The 16,509-nt window shown below is 42.7% G+C and overlaps 1 protein-coding gene across 1 annotated transcript in view; it reads left to right on the forward strand.

Annotated features, from left to right (window-relative positions):
- Positions 1-16,509, forward strand: part of STAB2 (stabilin 2) — a 187,983-nt gene that overhangs the window by 113,479 nt on the left and 57,995 nt on the right. Inside the window, exons 30-39 of the mRNA XM_030821934.1 lie at positions 206-320; positions 2,566-2,643; positions 5,321-5,419; positions 5,508-5,615; positions 8,891-9,022; positions 11,096-11,224; positions 12,509-12,565; positions 13,579-13,674; positions 14,738-14,933; positions 16,387-16,482. Of these exons, the coding sequence (XP_030677794.1) occupies positions 206-320; positions 2,566-2,643; positions 5,321-5,419; positions 5,508-5,615; positions 8,891-9,022; positions 11,096-11,224; positions 12,509-12,565; positions 13,579-13,674; positions 14,738-14,933; positions 16,387-16,482 (1,106 nt within the window). The remainder of the gene's footprint in view (positions 1-205; positions 321-2,565; positions 2,644-5,320; positions 5,420-5,507; positions 5,616-8,890; positions 9,023-11,095; positions 11,225-12,508; positions 12,566-13,578; positions 13,675-14,737; positions 14,934-16,386; positions 16,483-16,509) is intronic.

Genomic DNA, 16,509 nt, shown 5'->3' on the forward strand with positions numbered 1-16,509 from the left:
ATATTGTAATGATTCCCATTTTACAGATGTGGAAACCAAAGCACAGCATGGTTAAGTGACTAACTCAAGCCAAGGCTGATAACTGCAGGGGGAACTTGAATTTTGACTATGGCAATCTGGCTCCAGAGCCTATTCTCTTAACTATTCAGTGATACAGCCCCATGCATTTATATTGAATTATAGCCTTTGTGGACTGTTGTTTCAGGTACCATATGCTACTAGGCACATACAGAGTGGCAGATCTGCAGACCTTGTCTTCTTCTGACATGTTGGCGACATCTTTGCAGGGCAACTTCCTTCACTTGGCAAACGTGGATGGGGTAAGAGCTCTGGAATTTGGCTGTTTACTTGAAACATAACAGCTTTGTTTATATTGTACTTTTTAAATTTTCATGGTATGGGAACTTCCAAACATGCGCAAAACTACAGAGAACAGAATCCCTCATGTGGGCATCACCCAGCTGCAATAATTATCATCATATATCAATACATACACACATACACGTTACCCTATAGCAGTGATCCTCTAAAATGTGGCTTTCTGCCCACTGGCCACAAGTCTCACAACAGACCACAGACTGACCCAGAAAGGGTAAAGGATGTGCCATTCCACAACTTCTCTTTTGACGTATAGTTGATTAAGACCTGATTATTAGTAATCGAATCTGTATAGAGAAATGAAATTGAATCTTTATAGAGTTGAATCTATATATACTCAATCTTTATAGAATTAAATCTTTATTAGAGAAATGAAATTTTATATTAAGTTAGAGTCAGTCAATCAATAACTATTGAGCACCTACTACTGTGTACCGGGCACAGATCTAGGTGCTGGAGATAGGGCAATGCCCAAGGAAGAACCCAGCCCCAGAGAAGCTTATCATCTGGCACTTTCTACAGTGTGTCAAAGCTCAGATTCAGAATTCTGTGAGGGAGTCTGGCCGCCCTGCTGCACGGGCAGTGTTTCAGAGCTCTTTCTGCGAATTGCACAGGACGAGAATGAAGATTCCACTGCAAAGTGAAAACTGCTGCATCCGTGAACCATGGGCCACAGTCAAAAATGTTTGAGAATTACCACCCTAAAACATTTCTACCCTCCCACTCATCAGTGTGAGCCCTATGAAAAAGATCTATGCGTAGTAATACCTACATATATGTGACTCATCAGATATTTTCTTTTAGAAAGCAGAAAACAGTGGTCCTATGGCTTTTTAATATGATAATTCTGGTGACATTAAAGTTATTTTCCATCCAGTTTTAAATTAAAATTATATATATTTAAAGTGTACAATATGATGTTTTGATATACAAATACATCGTAAGGTGATTCCTACAGTCATGCTAATTTATTGGTGTTTTAAATCACTGATTCTCTTAGCAAGCATTAACTAATTACCCATCTGGGCAGGCATATCCCAGGCCCTACAGATTCAGAGATAAATCAATCAAGGCCCCTGACCTAGAGGAGCTAACCATTAAAGACACATTTGTAATGAGTTCATTCCTATGTCCTATATAAATATCTCCTGCCAGGAGGGTTTTCTTCAGGTCCTCTGCAGATGTGACTTGGGAGTTGCTCAGGGTGAGACAAGACCAGGGTTCCCAGCAGGGATTTCAGTTGGGGAGAAGAGGAGAGGAAACCAGAAAGAGTAGAGCCCAGTTGGTGTTGATTGGCTGAGTAGGTGGGTGGGTCGGTTGGGTTTTACTTAGCGCCATTTCTTATGCAATTCATAACCTTAAAAAGTAGTTGGATTCTGATCAGGAAAGTCAATTACCACCTGTATTAGTTTGCCAACACCACCATAACAAAGTACCACAGACTGGGAGGCTTAAACAACAGGCATTTATTTTCTCACAGTTCTGGAGGTCAGAAGTCCAAGATTGGGATGTGGGCAGGATTGGTTCCTTCTAAGGCTTTGAGGGAAGGGGCTGTCTTTGGCCTCTCTCCTTGGGTTGTAGATGGCATCTTCATGTTCACATGGCAGTCTCTGAGTGTAGCTGTCTCTGTACAAATTCCTGCTTCTTGTGAGGACACCAGTCAAATTGGATTAGGGTCCACCCTAAGGACCTCACTTTAACTTGATCATCTCTGTGAAGACCCTGTCTGTAAATAAGGTCACCATCTGAGGTACTAGGGGTTAGGACTTCAGTATACAAATTGTGGGGGCAGGGGGGACAAGCTCAACCCACAATTCTGTCTCCAGGGTCAAACCACAGGGTCACTTTAATGAGCCTCAAACAGCACTTTTGTAAATGAAATAACATGGAATAGAATAGACTAGATGATCAGAGTACTTCCCACATAGGGGAAAGTACTATTTCTTTCTCTCTCTCTCTCTCTGTGTGTGTGTGTGTGTGTGTGTGTGTGTGTGTGTGCATTCGCACGTGTGTGTGTGAGAGAGAGAGGGGTCTATGGGACAACGAGTTAAAGATATTTCTTACTGTGGGTCATGGCCCGAAAGTATGAAGGTCACTGCTGCTCAAAAAGCAGAAACCCCAGAGATCATCTCAACCCAAGGTGTGCTCTGTAAAGACTCACCTTCCCACTGTGGTTTGCATTTACAGAATATCACAATTGAAGGGGCCTCCATTGTCGATGGGGACAACGCAGCCACAAATGGAGTGATACACATCATCAACAAGGTACAAGATTCCATTCTCCTGCGCATGTGGCGTCTCTTTTCCCTTTGTTATTTATCCTCCTATACAGCATTTTTTTTTTTTTGGAAAATAGAAAAATACTTAGCCTTATATGGAAGTAACTGGTACTGTGCCTCATGACTTTTATTTTAAAACCATCTAGAGAGTCTATTGATTCAATGAGACTCAGTTTCCATTTACCCAGCCTGTGTTCTGCAATGGGCCCTTTATCAAGTGTGGTCACATATATTATCTTTCTTGTTTATGGAAACATCTCAAAAGACACTCTAGGCCAGGTGCTGTGGCTCAAGCCTATAATCCTAGCATTTTGGGAGGCTAAGGTAGGAGGATTGCTTGAGCCTAGGAGTTCAAGACCAGTCTGGGCAACATAATGAGATCCTCTCTCTACCAAAAAAAAAAAAAAAAAAAAAAGGCATGCACCTATGTGGTCCCACCTACTAGTAAGGCTGAGGCGGGAGGATCACTTGAGCCCAGGAGGTCAAGACTGCAATGAGCTGTGTTCAAGCCACCGCATTCCATCCTGGGCAACAGAGTGACACTCTGCCTCCAAAAAAAAAAAAAAAACAACAACAACAAACACTTGAGCTTAAGCAGCCTGGCACTGTGAAGTCTACACAACAAGATGGGATATAATCAAGAACTGGAGGAGAGGCATGTGATTACATGTCACTTTTCCACTCTCCTATCTGCATTATTGCATCCTAAAAAGATGAGGTAGGGAAGGCCCTAGGGAAAAAAATGGAAAAGAATATAAAAAGCATGGTGACATTTTTATTTTCTTCTAATACCCAGTTTAACAAAGGTATGACATAGGAAAAAAAGAATAATGAGAAATGGGATTGTAAGCTACCCTGCAATTTTCAGTTACCATATTAGGATCTTCATTTAAAATGAAAGTTGCAGGTTGGAATTTAGGGTACATTGGAAATTTTTGTAAGAGGGAAGATCAGAAAAAAAAACAATTGTGTTTTAATTAAAATTCTTCTCGGCTGGGCACGGTGGCTCATGCCTGTAATTCCAGCACTTTGGGAGGCCGAGGTGGGCAGATCACAAGGTCAAGAGGTCAAAACCATCCTGGCCAACATGGTGAAGCCCACTCTCTACTAAAAAAAAAAAAAAAAACAAAGTACAAGATGGCTGTTAATTGATTCAGTTATCTTTGTAGCCTCTCGGCTGCAGGCACTCCCTAAGGAGCTCCTTCTCTGTCAATTGGCATCAAAGGCATCTTTGTCAGGGCCACCGTTGTGCCCTGCATAAAGGTGCCTGGCCAGAGTGGAGGCTAGCTAAATCCCAGCCCACTTCACTCCCCATGCTGCGCACCCATGTTTGGGGTTGCAAACTCCTGGAGAAAGGACTTCTTCTTGATTTTCAGTGGCCCTCATCATTGCCTATTGTTATGTGACATAGACATAGAACCATCAAGTTCTATCAGGCCTTCTCCTTATAGCTCTTGAATCTGCCAAATCCCATCTAATCACCTTAAGCCCCTCCTCCCCCTTCAGCTCCAACAAATCAGAAATGTATCTGTCTTCCTGCAACACAGGGGTTGGTACAATGTTTCTGGAAAAAGCCAGATAGCAATTATTAGACTTTGCAGGTCACATGGTCTCCATCATAGCTGTTCAACTCTGCCATTGTAGTGCAAAAACAGACTTGGACAATATGTAAACAAATTTGCATGGCTGTATCCCAATAAAATTTTATTTTTAAGTACAAGCAGCAGACTGGATTGGGCTTTCTACTGTAATATGCTGTGAGCTCATTTAGGGCAGAACCCAGGCCTCAGTCACACTTGTATACCCACTGCCTGGCCTGTAATAGGCAAGTAATAAATGTTGGGAAAAGACTGATTAGATTAGAAAAACATTCCAGTGTTGAATTCTTCAATGTGACAAAGTTCTAGGTAGAATGTAAAGGTGAAAATAGTGATCTTGGCCAGAAGGTTAATTATGCAGAGCTTGCAAACTCAAACGCCCAGATAGATCAGATGGATAACAAAATGAGGAAGGGGTATGTCCCAAACAGAAGACATTAGGGAGTGGTGGAGCCTATAGTGAAAGTGGCTGCTGCTACTTTCTGCAGCTGTGTGTCTGCAGAAATTCAGACTGATTTTTTTTTTTCTTTAAAGGCAACCTAAATTTGTATGTAAAAATGTCCTATTATTACACAGCACAAGCCAAACAAAACATTTTTACAAGCCAAATTCAGGCCACTGGGTTGCAGTAGGTTTGAGACTTCAGGGAAAATAAATGAAGAACCTAAAGAATAAATACAAGAATAACAACCAAGATATTAGCTGCAACCTGCTGCATTTCAGTTCGATTTGGTCTAAGGTCTTCTCTGACAAGGTAGATTAATGCGAGCTGGAATTCATTACTTAGGAGAAGCTGAAAGTCTTTTGTGCAAGATGAACTTTTCTCTAATCAAGGAGGTTTAAGGGTAAGGCATAAAACTGAATGACTAACGTCTCCAACTCTGCTCCAGTCTTGTCATGCTGTATCCTGGAATATTTTTATTCTGTGAGTAATCTTCAAAAGGTTGTCAATGTCAATCCATTGAACTGCCTAAAGAGGTTAATGGCATTAGACTGTCATATGTATCGAAAAGCAGTAGGTCCTACCGAAACATGCTAACAGGATTCTGGGGTTTCTTTTTTCAGGTGCTGGTCCCACAAAGACATCTAACTGGCTCCTTACCAAACCTGCTCATGCGGCTGGAACAGATGCCTGACTATTCCATCTTCCGGGGCTACATCATTGCAAGTACCACATTCTCTGCCTGACCGCCATGCTCAGGTTACCCAGGAACAGGAATCCCTCATGCGCTCTTGTCTCTTTCCATCGCAGCAATATAATCTGGCGAATGCAATTGAGGCTGCCGATGCTTACACAGTGTTTGCTCCGAACAACAATGCCATCGAGAATTACATCAGGGAGAAGAAAGTCCTGTCTCTAGTAGGTGTCAAGAACTATAACTAGGGAAGTTATTTTGTGAAAATTCAAACACTCAATGTTTGCAATCCATTAGTTGTGTGCCATTTCACCCCTTCATCCTTGTCCATAGCCACATACTTGATGTAGACTCCTGCAGAGACTGTCTCATACACAAACATCCCCTCAGTCAGAGCTGCTGGATGCTACTCACATGCCCCTGGAATTGCACACTTGAGCCTGTATACACAAGGGTGCAGGCGTGGTGCATTGAGGGTGTGGTGTTGGTGTGTGTATGTAAATATGAACAAAGGCAGCCCAAACCCACAGGTGCTTGGCCTGTTTAGGATCTATCTATAGAACCATCACTCTGGTTCTAGCCTGAGTGATGAAACCACATGGAGAAACCACATGGTTTCTCCAGAGCAGTGGTGGGAGAAAAGAGTGGGCTCAGGGGTGGCTTTTCGGGGCTTTCAGTACCACCCCCATCTTATTAACATCCTCATCTCAGACACCCAATATAAACATGGAAGTGAAAACAGTGTGCTTGCCGTGCAAATCCAGCTTCAAACGTGTCTTCTCATGTGGGGTGGGGGTGGGGTGGCCCTGGGCCCTTCCTTTATAAAAATTCTGGAGCCACTACTGAATATCGGATAAATTATGATCAGCTTATGGAAGTCTTCAATACCTGGAGAGGTCATTTGGACTTAGTCCTGTAAGAAACAGGATCCACAAAAGAGTTTTAAGTCAGATCGTGGCATGATCGAAGCTTTTGAATTAATTCACAAAATCCTTTGATAAACTTTGACTGTTTACCCCTAGATGTTAGGAATCAGGGAAGATAGAGAAGGGGAGAAGAGGAGGAAGAAAGAGATAATCCACCCCTCTAGGTCCTTGCTGCTGACATCTTAGCTACTGGAACCAGGGAAAGGCCAGGGACCGGGGGGCGGGGAGGAGAGGAGGGGTGATCATGAGGATTCTTCCAGCTTCCTGGGACACCTGCATGCTTGTACCTATGAGCTCAAGTGTGTAATTCCAGGGGTATGCATAAAACACACAGCAGCTCTGCTATGGGGGAGGATTGTATATGGGAGAGTCTCTGTGTGAGGCTGTATTAAGTATGTGGCTATGGACAAGAAGGTTTTGATGGAAAAGTGAAATGACACATGATTGAACTGAAAACAGTGTTTGAATTTTCAGCAAGTAGGGATTTTCCTTATTTAATAAGGAAATAATGAAGGCTGCTCTTCTTCCTCACCGCCTCCTAAATTATCCCTATCCACTCATCATGTCCAGTCCCACCTCCTCAGGGAAGCTGGCCCTGGCCACCCGAGGTGTGAGCTGCTCTCTCCCGCCTCTGAATTCACACCATGTGTACCCCCTTTCAGCATTTATTATGTATCCCCAATAGGATGAACTGTCTTCTCAAGGAAGCAAGTCTTAGCTCTCCAACTAGATTATAAGCTCTGAAGGTAGGGAGAGTGTCCTAAACTCCTGTAATATGCATGTTGCACTCCTGGGATGGAATTGGAAATCATCTACCTTGTCTTTTCCCTGCCCTCTAACCCAACCCATTTCTTTAACCTCTTCAGTGAGAAATATTATTTTTCTGCCACAGAATGAAACTTCAGACAGTCCCATAGCCTCTCTGCCTTCCCAAAAAGTCTTATAATTACCTTGGTGACAAATGTACTTTAAGTCACAAACTCAGTCTCAGCTAAGTAAAAATAAAGAATCCAATTCCTTACAATAATTAACACTTTGAATCGGATTTAAAATTAGTTCTTCCTCCCTCCCTGCTCCACAGCAGAGCTTTGTGCAGAAAAGGTCTTGGTCCTTGAATCAGTTAGGGTCCACAGGAGATGGAAAACATACCAATTACATAAACTGAGAATTTGATAGCATGAATTGTTTATTGGATATAAAGCTGTATAAATATAATTGAAAGGTTAAAGTGAGAGAGAAATATCACAGTGGTAGCAATCACAGGATTCACTTTATGACCCCTAAAGCTAGGAGAACAATGGGAGGAGGTTGGAATTACTAAAATGTATAAACCTAGAGACCTCTGAGAAGGGGTCACTATTCAGCTGGTGCTGGTGTCTCTGAGCTTGGATGAGTGGCGAGGGTCTCTGTGGGTCTGAGCCCCAGACCTCCAGGAGCAGGCATTGCCTGGCTGGTGTCTTATGAGTGGAGAGGGCAGGATTAAGCTGGCTCTGCGAGTGACGGGAAACTGCCAACCAGATTCAGGTGCCACTGCAGGGAAGAGAAGTGAGGCTGGGTGATGCCAATAGGAACAGGGGGAGAACAGGAGGGACTGAGTCCCTCTTCGCCCCTCCAGCCCTCTGACTGTCTAGAGCTTCTCATTGGCAGACCCTAATAGGGAGCCCCTTGCAAAGCAGAAATGTGGGAAACAGCCTCAGCCCCAGCATCATCAAGCAGAGTGTAGGAGGTGGATTTGGAGCTGACAGGCAATCACTTAGGAACCTTCTCCTCTCCTTCCCCACAAAATGTTTCTCTTCCCTTTCTGATCTCACTAAATTCCATCCTGGTTTCACTAGGTTTGAAGTAGAGGAGTAAGAAGGGTTAGTGGTTGGGAAGAGACATCAAGAGGGTCAGAAGGTTAAGAGGGATGGAAGAGGGCAAGAAGGACCCTAAAACCACAGAGCCCACCCCTAGCTCTGCCCCTGGGGAGCCTGCCCATCCAGGCTGCCATTGGCTCTCTCAGACACTCCCCATGTCTGAGCCACAGCAAACACCCACATTCTTGTCCCAAGCCAACTATGCAAGTGCAAATCTGTCCCACGCAGCAACAACCCTCCTCACTCCACCAGCAGGCAGCTCACCAGCAGTCCCTGCCTGGGTCAGACCCCATCCAGCATGCCACCCTATCTCCACGAGACACAGATCAAGGTCCTTGGAGCATCCTAGTGAAGCTCCTCTCGTGCCCCAGAGGTGAAAGGCAGGCTGGGGTGTGGGGACTCTGTCTTCTCAGCAGTTCTGCCCAAAGAATTATCACTTTTAAAATCTACCCCCAGCTCTCATATCTTCAGTCTGGGTTTTAGAATCCTCTAATGAGTTCTTGACTGTGCTATCTGGAAAATTTGCAAGTTCTCTGAAGCTATCTGTTTCACAATTCACTTTCATATTGAATATTGTGTCTTAATACCTCTGTCAAAAATTCCACTTGGACAAGCTGTTGTTCCTCTTTGTAATCTCTACAGTGACAGCACATGGGAGAAGCTGGGTAACTGTCAGGCTGATCTCTTGACTGACTTTCAATTCTGTGTGTGATCCAGGAGGAGGACGTCCTCCGGTATCACGTGGTCCTGGAGGAGAAACTCCTGAAGAATGACCTGCACAATGGCATGCATCGTGAGACCATGCTGGGTTTCTCCTATTTCCTTGGCTTCTTTCTCCACAATGACCAGGTGCGATCCTTTTATGTAAAACCCCAGCAATGCCACCGAGAATTACATCAGAGAGAGTATGAGGAATGAGTGTCTTGGCTCCTGTCATCCTTCATCACTTCTGTATTAGTCTGTTTTCACACTGCTGATAAAGACATAGCCAAGACTGGAAAGAAAAAGAGGTTTAACAGACACAGTTCCCTGTGGCTGGGGAGGCCTCACAATCATGGTGGAAGGCAAGGAGGCACAAGTCACGTCTTTCATGGATGGCAGCAGGCAAAAAGCTCATGCAGGAAACTCCCCCTTATGAAACCATCAGATCTCGTGAGACTTATTCCCTATCACGAGAACAGCATGAGAAAGACCTGCCTCCATGATTAAATTACCTCCTGCCAGGTCCCTCCCACAACACGTGGGAATTCAGGATGAGATTTGGGTGTGGGCACAGCCAAGCCATATCAACTTCCATATTGGAATCATCTCACCAGTGCTTCCTAAGTCTTACCAACACAAGACGGTTGTCTGTGTTTCACCATAAAGTAAAGCCTAAACCAGACTGTCAAGCTCCCACTCTCCTGCCCAGTTGCCAGCCTTCAGATGATCAGTGTAGCCTTACAAATTATGGCATTCAATCTCTGCAGCCACAGGTGTCCTTCAGTGCTGGTACGACAAACCCAACAGAAATTCTTTTATCTAGAGAAAGAATTATTCATACAATATAGGCTTTTATTGATAGTAATTTACTTTCTCTTATGACAATGGAAGTGTAGAGAAATGCTTTCTAAATGAGTAGACACAGTCAAGTCAAAATTTTAATGTGATCCATAATTCTCTGAATGTACCTCAGAATAGAAATAATTTAGACTTTTTTAAATGCCAAATCAACAGTATTACAATATCAAATGTTCTTCTATTTTTGGTATTTAAAAATAGCTCAACATCTTAGAATTCTGGAAATTTATTACAATCACCGTTTGAGACTAAGTCAGGTTTCCTCTTAATTTTCCAAATGTACACAGACCTTGGAACACCTCTGTGGAGTTCAGCCAGACTTATCCCAACATCCAAATGGAAGCTCATTTGACTGCAAGTAAATCGTAAGGGACTTTAACATTCAGTGGAAGTTTGAATTAAGCACTTAGCAGGGTCATTTTAATATTGCTGCAACACGGATTTCTGGGATAATATATGAATTTAAGAATTTTAAACCATTATTGGATCCTAATTTGAGTTTGCCCCTCTCCCAACTTCAGCCCTGCTACACACACACACACACACACACACACACACACACCCCACCCCAATTTTTCAAAGAATGATTTGCTTCCAGTTATATATGTGCTATATTAATGAATGAATCCATGGCTTCATTTATTTTTCATTGATTACTCATTAAAGTGTTCTTCCCTAAAAAAAAAAAAAATCAAATTACAACTCAAAGTTGAATTTGACTTGGCGGCATTTAGCTACAGACTTCATTCCCATGCCTTGGATGTTTATGAACACACTAAACAAGGACAGATATAAACATACCATTTTTTAAAAAATTATTATTTTTATTCTTGTATAACCATCATTAGCCTTTCTGAAGGTTGTTGGCACATTAACCATGAAGCGGAGATGTACTGAAAGGAACGGTTGCATTCTTCGATTCTTGGGTATGGAAGGCACTACCACTTCCAGAACCACTGGTCTACAGCACAACTGAGCAAGTCCAGGGAGCCTTCTTGCCGGTGGGCACTAACATAATGATCATGGGTGGTATTTTTCAAACAAACATAAGCCAATTAATTTGCTCGATGGAAGATACCTTAGAAATTATGTAGAACAACTTCTTCCTTTTACAAAAGAGAAAATTAAAGTTCAGAGAAGCAAAGCAATTGGCCTAAGGTCACACAGCTGGATGGTGCCAGGACTGTTATTCAGACTTCCCCTCCTAGGTCAGAGCTCTTTCCAATACAAGTGACTATTATAATATCTCCAGGTGAATATCGTAATATCTCCTAGGCAATTGTCCTATTGCTAACCTCCAGTTCCTATCTTCCCCATATCTCTTTAAATGTCATAAGTGATATTTAACCCTGTTGTTCACAGCTCTATGTAAATGAGGCTCCAATAAACTACACCAATGTAGCCACTGATAAGGGAGTGATCCATGGCTTGGGAAAAGTTCTGGAAATTCAGAGGAACAGATGTGATAATAATGACACTACTATTATACGAGTAAGTTCTATGGGCCAGGGCTAATGACGGAACTAAAGAATATTGGCTTATTTTTTATAATTTTGGGGGCATAAGGCTTTTCTATTAAGGTATATCAATTCAGTCCATAAACCACTGAATGAGTATCTTTGATGTGCCAAGGAGCATACCAGTCTGTGGTTCTACAAAGATACCTAAGACATGACCCCTGCCCTCCATGGGCTTGTGATCTAGTGCGAGAGGTGGTACCTTGTGTGCCTGGGAAAGGCTGCCGGGTGTGTGGGGGATGGTGGGGGGTAGTGGTGTGATGTGTTGGGCAGGATTTTGGACCATGGCTTTCTTCAAAGGGAAAATATGCCATATCTATCACAGGAACAGGATAGGAACCATGGTGCACCTATGGCAGTTATGGGCCAAGCCTGCTCTACCAGAAGAGAAAATAAGGAAATGAATGATGTCAGTGTATTATGGAATATGATAATGGAGGCTTTTCATGCCAATTCCTGGGGCTATGTAGGACCTTTCAGCAATAATTATAACCACTGACATTTATTGGACACTCGTTATATGTCGGGCACTGCTCTAAACATTTTACATGCATTAACCTGTGTAATCCTCACAACACCCTACCAAGTAGGTACTATTACTATCCCCATTTTACAGATGGGAAAAATGAGCCAGAGAGATTAACTAATACACGCAGGTTCATACACTACCAAGTGGCAGAGAAGGGGTTTAAATGTAGGCAGCCTGGCCCAGAGCTGGAACCCTGAACAACCACATTATCCTGTCTGGTAGGCTTAAGGTTCAGAACTAGACACACTGACCACCTCCTGTTTTAGGAACAGATTGAGCTTGAGGGTTTCTGTCATTGTGAACTCTTACTCTTTGTTTTGTAATAGCATGTATTATCTCTGTGAGGCATCTCCATGCTGAACCCCTCATCGGAGCAATGTGCTCCGAAGCTGGGCACTGGGTACAGTAACTTGTTAGTTTCTGAATCTGGCCCAATTCACTTAATAGTTGGTTTTTAATAAGTAAAAGTTATTGTTAAAAGAATTTGGACTTAAATGAGATAAGGTCACACTTTAAAGAGTTAGCAGAGTCAGAAGAGTATTGTGGAGAAAAGTGATGCAAATGTGCAAGACCTAAAGGAGTTGGTGTTTGTCTCAAAGAACATTAAAGAGGCTGACCAGATAATCTGCCTTGATTTTTAATTCAAAAACCTTCAGTTCCAAGTTCTGGACATTTAGCTTCATTTTGCACTAAAGTTAATTACATTGATTGCTTTTGTGTTTTACCAAGGGAAAATGTAGGACATGCTTCTCAGAGCCGATCTGCCCATTCGGAACTAAATCTCTAGTAAGTATTTTGCCTGTTTTGATAAAATAGTTTCCAGATCCGAGGAGTCCCAATTAGAAAATGAACCTCAAGATTATGTGATTTGCACTTCCCTCATTCCTTCACTTAATTTGAATTACATTTTACCTCGTTATATTATATGCATCTTTGTAAAATCTTACATCTATTTTTTTGGACCAAGGCAAAATTTAATAAACATAAATGGGTCCATATGAATCAACAGACAGGACAGAAATTTTTTATGCTCTACGTCTTCCATATCCCAGTAGCCAGTTGAGGAGAGCAGCAAGAAATCTTAACAGAGAAGAGAGATTCCATATCCAAAACCATATCCAGCCTGGATATATTCCACCTGCCTGATTTCCTTTTATAGTTGAAGTTGCAACTAACTTTCTCAAAGAAACAGATGGCAGATATGGGGGAGGTAGACAATTCATGTTTCTTGTTGCTATTTATTGTAAAAGATACTTCTGATTACATTACAAAGAATACTCATGTACCTTCAACAGCATAATAGTTTTTACTAAATATATGATAATTTTTAATACATTTATGATAAATTTTAATCTATAACAACCATACAGATGTTCTCATTTGAGGTTTAATTTAATCTTGTATATTATAATCTTTGTATGCAGCCTTAATCCTTTCCTGGACCAAAGCAGAATATAAATCAATAGAAATCAAAGTTCAGTTGAATCAATGTACAGTGCTGGAAGGACATTTTTACCTGGTTTACTCTACAATTCTTGCAAACTTGAGTTGGTATTCTAAAGAAATGTTCTTTTCATGGAGTACTACTTTAAAGTATAATTATTGCATTTTGCCACCTGGCATTCCAGCAACCAACATTGTGTTTTCTTGCTTAAGAAGCAGTGCCAACAAGCCACCACCTTCCCTTCCCACGACAATTTAGTCAGAGATACAGCAATGCATCACCCACCTACTTGCTTTCAGAGATTGGAAAACTTTTTCCTAACTTAGGAGCTGACGTAGTCATTAATATTTCACAGGGTAATGAGAAGAGGAGATGCATCTATACCTCCTATTTCATGGGAAGACGAACCCTGTTTATTGGGTGCCAGCCAAAATGTGTGAGAACCGTCATTGTGAGTACAATAATTGAATCATCCTAACTACTGCAGCACCATTGGGAAAATCCATCATATGGTATCCTTTTCAAAATCTCTGTGCATGTATGCTTTCTGCCATCTCCTCTTCCTTGTTACCTGCATTATCATTGTCATCCAATGTAGTAGTGGTAGCAGTAAAGCTCAGAACAGCCCTGTACTCCAGAAAATGGGTAAAAGCTGCAATTCAATTCAATTGCATGATGAAAAAAACTGAGAGTCCGAGAGGCTAATGGGACCACCCTGTTCTCACAACAGGGTAGCTCTGTGTGCATGTTTGTAAGCAAAAGAGAGAAAGTGTCCACTCACAATGTGAAGATAAGGGGCACATGGTCATTTAGAAAACAGGACTCCAAAGCTAATTACCTCTAGCAGTGCCTTTGGAATTTGCAGGAAAAGTCATGATAACTTCCTGTCCTGCTCCTTTCCCAAATGACTAGACATAACTCTGCCTAGCTGGGCAGAGGTGGGGTGATCTGGCCCTTAGGCTGCAGAGCATAGGGGTGGGGGAGATTTTGTGTTTAAATGCACTCAAGAATAAAGGCAAGGCAAACCCAAGCAGACACCCTACAGGGCTTCCCTGAACTGCAAAAGATTGGTTTGTAAAATGCCAAAAGCCTCACCTGCACAGGCCTCCTCACCTTCAGTAGTAGATGAAATAACATCGACGTGAAGGGGCCCAGACCTGGGTTGGAGACGGCCCCTTGGTCCTCCCACTCTCCAGCATCACAGGCATTATTCTTTAGTTTCTTCTGCTGCCCCTCCTCCTTTCTCATTTTTCTTCATCCTCTTCTCTGACATGCCTTTTTCCTTGCCCTCTTTCCTACCTCCTCAGTGGAGCCCTTGTTCCTGTTCCTAGCACCCCTAGAAATTGCCAAGCCTCACCCAGTCCCCAGAGGGTCCTGCCCCCATCCCTCACCCACTCCATGTGAGGTCAAAGAAACAGGTGCACATGAAGTCACCCACAGCAGGATTTCTACACCAAGGCTGGACAACACCAGAGGATAGAAGTGCATTGTCAAGCTTTGTCCTTCTGTTTCAGACGAGAGAATGCTGTGCCGGCTTCTTTGGCCCCCAATGCCAGCCCTGCCCAGGGAATGCCCAGAATGTCTGCTTTGGTAATGGCATCTGTTTGGATGGAGTGAACGGCACAGGTGTGTGTGAGTGTGGGGAGGGCTTCAGCGGCACAGCCTGTGAGACCTGCACCGAGGGCAAGTACGGCATCCACTGTGACCAAGGTGAGCACTGTCCTCTCCACACAGGCTCCTGGGCTGCTGAAACCAACCAGGAATATGCGGGGAAAGAGTGATCCCACACGTGCTCTCTAACTGGCCTATCTCCCCTAGTGGGCTGGAATCCCACCTGCTACTATCACTGTGAATTATAAGAGCATCTGTGTTGTCATTTGCATTTGCAGTGTTCCTAAACATTTTCAGTCACTAACCTGAACCTACCAACTCACTTCCAATTTGCTCATTGACATTCCCAGCCCAAATGCGTTTTTATATTTACCTATGCACACTAATCATCATGGCTAAACTTTCCATTGTGGACATTGCTTGATAGTTTGAAAAACAGATTTGCACATGTTATTCATTTAATCCACACAGGAACCTTAGGTACTTGAGTATTGCTATGCCCATTTTACAGATGAGGGTATTAAGGCAAAGAGGTTGAATGACTTCCCCCAAGGCTACACCTGATGAGATGCAGAACTGAGAACTGAATGTACACCTTTCTTAACTCCAAAGCTTGCTTTTAGATCATGCTGTTCTTTACCTGAGGGTCACTCTATTGTTTCACCAGCAGCAAGACACATGCTTTAAGTAGTTTTTGCAAAAACAATGATCTGTTTGAGCCAAGTCATCTGTATCCTCACATCCAGATTTCCTTGTGTCCAGGAACACACAGCTGTGAGAGTGTTGACTCCGGAGTTTGGGTTTCCTAACAAAGCATTATTCTACCTGGTACTAAAAACCATACAGTTAACTTGGCTATCACTGTTTTCTCCTCAGCTGGTCTAAGCCAGACAAAATTAATGTACAATTGAATCATTATAATTGGGCCATATAATATTTACTTGGAATTAGTGTTGATTCTTTTCCCGTGTTATTTGGAGTAATTATCTGCTTGCATTTGTGCATGAGTTCCTAAAATGGGATTTGTAGATGACCCTTATGGGGTTCAGCAAACCACTAAAGCTGAATATATTTTTCTGGGGAAGGCATCTGTAGCTTTCATCAAGTTCTCAAAGAGACTCATCTGCGTAATTGAGGAAGCAGTGCCACACCAGGCTTATGCAAACCCAGTGTCAAATGGGCTTCCTCCTGAAGTCCTTTCTTAGGGGGCAAACATAGTTCCATCCAAAGAAGCCCTGCATAACCCTGGATCCTCAGGTAACCTTGACGGAGGACACTCTCACACTGCTTGGGTCACAGATCTTCACTGCTACACTGTCTCAAAACTGCGGTCTGAGCCACTTCATTGAAGCTAGAGCTAGTTCACTTGTTAACTTGCTAGATTCTGTCTCCTACACCCCTGCCCTTTTTGTGATTCAAGACCCCCATTAAAGACTATGATTCCTAGAAGTAGGTTGAAGAATTAAGTGCAATAAAGCAAACCTAGTAAATGACAAATGAGTTATTGAACATGGGTTAGAATCTGATGATTTGCGGGTGTTTTTCCACTTAGCATGTTCTTGTGTCCATGGGAGATGCAACCAAGGACCCTTGGGAGATGGCTCCTGTGACTGTGATGTTGGCTGGCGAGGAGTGCATTGTGAGAATGGTAAGAGTGAGGCCTTCAGTATTTATA

Source organism: Nomascus leucogenys, chromosome 10 (genome assembly GCF_006542625.1).
Source record: "Nomascus leucogenys isolate Asia chromosome 10, Asia_NLE_v1, whole genome shotgun sequence".
NCBI classification, from domain to species: domain Eukaryota; kingdom Metazoa; phylum Chordata; class Mammalia; order Primates; family Hylobatidae; genus Nomascus; species Nomascus leucogenys.